The following is a 6,377-nucleotide window of genomic DNA, read 5'->3' as shown; positions in this document are numbered from 1 at the left end:
TGACCTACCATGTCGTAGGAGAGATCGATTTAGACAGTACACATTATTTTTAAAAAATGTGCAACAGGTCCTAGATGGCTATAATATAGTACTACTGTACGAGAGAACATAAATGTAATGGACCATGTCGATTACAATAACGATTTATATAGACGATTCAGTAAATAAGTCTAAATCAAAAGAAATTTGAGCCACACAAAGATATATTTCTAAGTATCCTAGACTTTTCTCCTGAAGTAGTCACATCAATATGAATTGTGGTTTGAAATCCATAGCTCCCATTTTTCCATAGATTTTGGCAATTCTTTTTTTAATTTTTTTAAAACATTGTTTGTTTGTTTATGGAATATGATTAATTTGAAAATATTGATTTTCTTTTTCAATTTCCCAAAATTCCGTTTAGAGCAGTTGTCGGGTGAAAGTTTTTCTTGCACTCACAAAATTTTAACTTTTTTCAATTAAAATTCATGTTCAAACACACTTTCAACAACAACAACCCAATATACTCCTAGAAGTGGAGAGGGTAGGGTAGTGTGTACGCATACCTTACCCCTACCCTGGAGGTGTAGAGAGGCTATTTTCGATAAATTCTCGGCTCAAGAAGACGAAAAGAGACGATATATCGGCCAAAAAGATATTTCCCGCAACCTAAGAACCAGAAAAATAGATGTAAAAAGTAATAACAATAATTAACCAGTAACAATGGTAAGGTACTAGAAAAACAGAGTGAAAAAATAGTATGAACACAATATGAACTACTAGCAGCCTAAGACAAGACATTATTAGACTAGCCTCATAAACCCAGTATGTAGTAGAAAAATAGTTAACTGCCTTCTAACCTTCAACTCTAATACTCTACTTCCACACCTTTCTATCAAGGGCCATGTCCTCAATTTTATAATTAAATATCTATAAATATATGTATGGATTTTTAATAAATTTATATGATCTTGAGCGCAAAAGGCTATTGGGTCACTTTTGAAACCGTAGATTACAAGCTAGATCCGCCTCTAAATTTAATTGTAGCCTCAACCCATTCACCATCTTAATTATTAGTTATATTGGCCAATATGAAATTAAGGGAAACTTACACAAATGTCCCAAATAAGTCTCAACTTACCAAAACTAGCCAAGCACATATAAAAATTAAAAAATTAAATAAATAAGATTCTTTCTCTCAAAGAATCACATGCAAAAATTACTTTTCATATTTTTAAGCGTGATTAGCAATATTAGATGCAAGAAGGAAAGGAAGTTTCATGGATGCGGTAGCAAATAAGGTGATGAAATACAAAAAAAAAAATACAATATTCCAAAATTCTAAGAAAAAAAGGAACCTTTTCAATGGGTATACTTGAAATTCATTGAAAACATATAGATAAGTCAATATACAAAATTTGAGGAAGATTGATGGTGATTTGGACTGATTTTATTTCAAAATTCGTAATTAAATCGAGTTCATTAAATTCTTCTGCGACACATGTATCATGCATGTATCTCACACACAGGTATACATGGATATATATGTGATACACAATTGATACAAATATGATACATATGTGATACACAAATGATACACTGTGTGATACAAATTTATTTTTTTTCATGTTCAGTTTTTACTCCGAATTTTCAATTCAAACCACCTCAAAACCTCACCAAATCATCCCAAAAATGATTTTCTTGCTACAAATTGATATTTTCTTGCTAATAACACATACTTAAAAGAAAGCAAAAAATTGATATTTTCTTGCTACAAATAAATTTTGGAATGGAGCAAAAGCATTTGATAACATTTGTCTTCCATTTTAAAAACTTAACCTTTTAAAATAAAGGAAAGGACCCTAATCTTATGGTGGTTTATCCAATATATTGGATTGCTAGCCAATCTAGCTTCATTGGTGCCACAGAAAACTAAAAGAGTTTGTCAACTCTTTATAATTTTAAAAGGTTTAAATTTAATAAGTGTCTCGAAAGCAAAATACGCTATTTCTTTCTTTAATTCATATTTACCCCACACTCAAATTAAAAGAATATCAAGAAAAATAAAAATAAGAAAAGAATACTAAAAAGGCAAAGTCAATGTATCAAGAGGCATTAGAAAGCACAGGAAGCCACTTGTGTAACTTTCACTTTTTCTTCCCTTCGATTTGTCCACTAAATATTTAAATCTTTGTACTCTTAACTAGATCCGTAAAGGTTTGCATTTTTGCATGCATTAGACTTAATAATTTGCCGGCTGCTAACACCAAATATTAGTAATACTCCATTTGGCTAATAGTAATATTTGGCTTATATTAGTAATATTTTATGAATTGATCAATTTTTGTAATGAACAACTTATAAATAGACATAACTGGTAATTTTCCTAAAATTAAAGGTTCTGTTGGACTAACTTTTACATAAATAGTCGGTCGAGTTCACTGATTATTTTTCTTAGCCAATATATATAGATTATATACTAATTCTATATGATTATGTATATATTATATATGCAAATATACATATATGTACTATACATCTCCCGACTACTTTTTATTTAAACAGTTGCGTGGGCGGCTATTTACATGAATTCTTCTTAATTTTTACCCTTCTCAATTTTTTCCTCTTTCTTCAACTAAAGGTCCTTTCGCGGACATCCCATAAAGTTCTTCAACTCAAGTCAATAACTGTTTTCACGTATTTCTTAAAGAAATGTTAATTGATTTTTATTTGTAATTCTTCTCTTGATAAATTACAAGTATGTCTTATCATCATGAATATGAATAGGCCAAGATTATTACAGAAATTATGTAATAGGATGAACCAAGTTGAAGAGGACTTGATCTCGAGTTTCACCATCTTGAACCCCAAATCCATCTCCAAATTGGTACATGACATGTGCCATTCGTGCTTCATTTACTACATGCTTGACAAGTTTTCGATGTGATGTAGAAACAGTATTAAAGTGGTAATTGATCTTTTTCCACGAATCCAAAATTATGCTTTTGATATGCTCTCGGGCTACATCCTCTGATACATTTTCTTGTTGCATGTAACATAAAATTGATGAAGCAACATCACCTCTCTCTAGCTCCGCCTACGTGAAAGAAATATTATAAAAATTAAGAACTGGCCAAATGGGGAAATGGGGGTAATTATTAGAATGGAAAGCACAAAAAAAGAGAGAGGTAAAAGCTTGAGGTTTTACCGCTGAGGTACCCTGGTCATTGCAAAGTCGAATTACAACGGAAGTGTGGTAAATAATTTCATGGCAATCTTCGTATAAATCAAGATTTTTTTTTGTTATTTTATTTGTTAGACCAAAAATCACATGTAAAGAAAGTAAAGGGCCTGACGATGAGATCCACCCATTATCAAGGTACTCTTCAAGTGTTGGTATATGACCTTTGTGATACCACGTTGCTTCCAACAGCAAAGCTTTGCAAAAGTTGAGCCACTGAATTATTGAAACAATATCATAAGACTTTCGTAAGACGTGCATGAAAAGAGACATGTAAAAGATGTAATGAACACATGTTAGACAACAAGAAAAGGAAAGACGTGACTACAGGGTACCTTTATTTTTTATTTTTTTTATAACCCCCAAATGACACTACAGGGTAAGTTTCGCTTTCAATTACAGCTTCATTTTTGAGGTGAGACAAATTGACTTTTTTGGGATGGAGGGAGTATATACGTAAATAAGTAACATGATAATACATCTAGTATGAATGCATGCAGTAACCTAGAATACATATACATATATATATATATATATATATATATATATATATATATATATATATATATATATATATATATAGTTGCTTTAGCTTAGGTTACGTTATGGGAAAATTTGGATGATGGATTTTATTTAAATAGAGTATCATTTATCTCCTGAAACAACTGATGCCATTATTAGTATTTAGCATAGGAGAAAAGGAGTTCGGCATATATATTTGAAGACTACTTTAGTACTCACCACTTGTTTCAGATAAGGTAATGCTGAAAGGCCACCCTTTTGTTGTTGAATTTCAACAGATATCTCTTTTACTGTATCATGCAATGACCTGAAACAGATTTGCATACATTCTGGCAGTCCTTCTACTTCATTTGGATCCCACCTAATTAAATGTGAAAAATCTCCTTTTATGCATGATTATTACGTATGTACGTAGTAGTATTTAATTAATTTTAACTTGTATCAAATGTTGAGTTTACGAGAACCTACTTCTCTATGGCACGAGTGAATTGCTGCACTTGGGCTAATGAACCATAAATATCATAAACATCATCTATTATTAGCACCAACTCAATCACTTTGGTGAGCCATTTTCTCATGTTTCCATGTCGAGGCTCAGGGGCAACTCCTACAGCACAAAAGAAGCTTTCCACTATCCGATCCCTTGTAAAGCTCAAATCTTCAACTATGGAAAGATTCCTCCACCATCTGTTAAATTCACAAGAAATTATTTTCATATAAAAACATGAAGAAAGTGATTCTCATTTGACATGTTAATTTTAAGTACCTTAATACGTGTTTGAGATCCTTTTGGTGCGTGGCTTGAACTATATTGAAGTTAAGTTTTGCCAACTTGAGCAACATTGGATTTGTGTTGTTGCATTCAAGTTCTTGAGCACAGATATGTTTTCTAACATCATACCATTTCACTCTCCATGCCAATGGAAAACTCAAGCTATTGCTCAAATTATATTCCTTATTAGTAAATGTGTAATCTGATTTAGATACAAGGCTCTTGAGGTTTTTTGTTGTGAACAATCGTGTGTCGTCTAGTAAGTTTTCACCTTCCATGCTCAGATATGACCCTTCCAAAACCTCCAACAATGTTTTCACATCTGAGACTTTCAGCTTTCCTTTGCCATCGAAGAAGTCCTTTAACATATCTGTAGTACAACAATACAAACAACAAGAAATTAAATTAGAAAGACATTATATTTCTTTTTAGGCCTCAAAAATCAAGTCAAACTTACAATTATTATATATTACTATAATTTATATATCTTTTATTTACAGTATTAAAGATTAAATTTACGTCACTTTCTACTATTTGGTCGAGGTAATTCAGATGATCGATAACTAAATTATTGTGTTAATTTATCTCTCGTCAATTAGCAAATTTACCTCCTTTAGATTATGGATTCATTTTTCCTCTACCAACAATTTTACTTTCCAATTTCAACTATGTTTTCCTAAATCAGATATTTCTCTTTATCCGACCTGTTTAGTTTATTTCTTAATTAGAAATTAAATCCTCTACCTAACGAATACAATGTATGATTTTTACTAAATAAAGTTAAGGCCCTTTATTAAGATAATTTGGTTTAGACCTCTAATGCTATTGAGCCGCCCCTATCTACATAGTCTAAATCCTAGCTGTTCCACTGTTAATTAGATGATAGATAGACACATTATTAATTAACTTATTGATAACCTTGTGAAGCATGGTGGCCATGTTCCCTGAGAAGCCTGAAGCACAATGCAGTAGCATACAGATTCTCCTCCTTCGAGCTGGAACTAGTTTTCACGGACATTATTATCTTTTCCAAAGCTTCCTTGGTTTCAACCTCAAAGTAACAACTGAGTCCAAGTTTGTCAATGCTGTCTATAAGCTCTAGCAGGTCCAGTGGACTAATAGTACTGTTTGAAAACGTGCAACTAACTTCCTCTTTTAGCTTCTCAGCCTCAACTTTGTACTTCTCTTCCTGCAGGAGCGATTATTAAAAGTATTTCGAACATGAACATTAATTAAGAGATAAAAGTTGTTAAATACTCACAGAATATTCACTTGTAAGAGTAAGTAGATGATCATATTTCCAAATGTTTGGTTTATAGGTACAAATCTTCCTTTCAGGCAGACTTTGCTTTTTAATAGTACTATGAAGTTTATTAGTCTGCATAGTGGAAAAAAGGGACACAATATTGGGACACAATATTGGGATAATAGAGGTGGAGAAGATACAGGAATAATTGTGGAGACCTTTCATAACTTCTAAGAGCTTATATAGGTAAACTGACTGATTAATTTCATGTAGCAGTTTGATTGAATACGTCACGTGTTTCTATTACCATTCGTTCATCATGTTCTCAGATCTAAACTTTCGTACAAAGTGAAAGAAACCCTTAGTCGACAGTATTTTTTCTACTTAATTCTTCTTCTTCTTCGTCATCTTCTCATCTTTTCTTAGCCGAGGGTCTATTGGAAATAATCTCTCTACCTTTACTACACAGGGATACTTAGGTCTGTGTACATACTACTCTCCCCATACATCAATGGCGGATCTAGAGTATTATTACTGGGTTCCCGAGAACCCAATAACTTCTGCGTAGATACTGTATTTCTATTAAATAATTTACTAAATATTTATAAATATCTAAC

At 32.1% G+C, this 6,377-nt stretch overlaps 1 protein-coding gene across 1 annotated transcript; it reads right to left on the bottom strand.

Moving 5' to 3' along the window:
* Window positions 1-2,654: 2,654 nt before the first annotated feature.
* LOC107832687 (alpha-farnesene synthase-like) lies at window positions 2,655-5,967 on the bottom strand. Its single transcript, XM_075248636.1, has 7 exons — window positions 5,776-5,967; window positions 5,433-5,703; window positions 4,509-4,884; window positions 4,211-4,429; window positions 3,962-4,103; window positions 3,188-3,436; window positions 2,655-3,076 (listed from the first exon to the last, which is right to left on the bottom strand). The coding sequence occupies exons 1-7, from the start codon at window positions 5,896-5,898 to the stop codon at window positions 2,786-2,788; spliced, it is 1,671 nt and encodes a 556-aa protein (XP_075104737.1). The 5' UTR covers window positions 5,899-5,967; the 3' UTR covers window positions 2,655-2,785.
* Between the last annotated feature and the right edge of the window lie 410 nt (window positions 5,968-6,377).

The sequence above is a fragment of the Nicotiana tabacum genome, unplaced genomic scaffold, assembly GCF_000715075.1.
Source record: "Nicotiana tabacum cultivar K326 unplaced genomic scaffold, ASM71507v2 Un00006, whole genome shotgun sequence".
In the NCBI taxonomy this organism is placed as follows: Eukaryota; Viridiplantae; Streptophyta; class Magnoliopsida; order Solanales; family Solanaceae; genus Nicotiana; species Nicotiana tabacum.
This window is presented reverse-complemented; position numbering and strand designations above follow the sequence as displayed.

What these genes read in the sequence shown, in the direction of transcription:
- LOC107832687 (XM_075248636.1), bottom strand. Translation starts at nt 5,898, where the DNA reads ATGCAGACTAATAAACTTCATAGTACTATTAAAAAGCAAAGTCTGCCT. An exon ending in TTCACTCGTGCCATAGAGAA is followed by an intron (nt 4,104 to 4,210) that starts GTAGGTTCTCGT and finishes ACATTTAATTAG; the next exon opens with GTGGGATCCAAATGAAGTAG. An exon ending in TACCTTATCTGAAACAAGTG is followed by an intron (nt 3,437 to 3,961) that starts GTGAGTACTAAA and finishes TCAATAATTCAG; the next exon opens with TGGCTCAACTTTTGCAAAGC.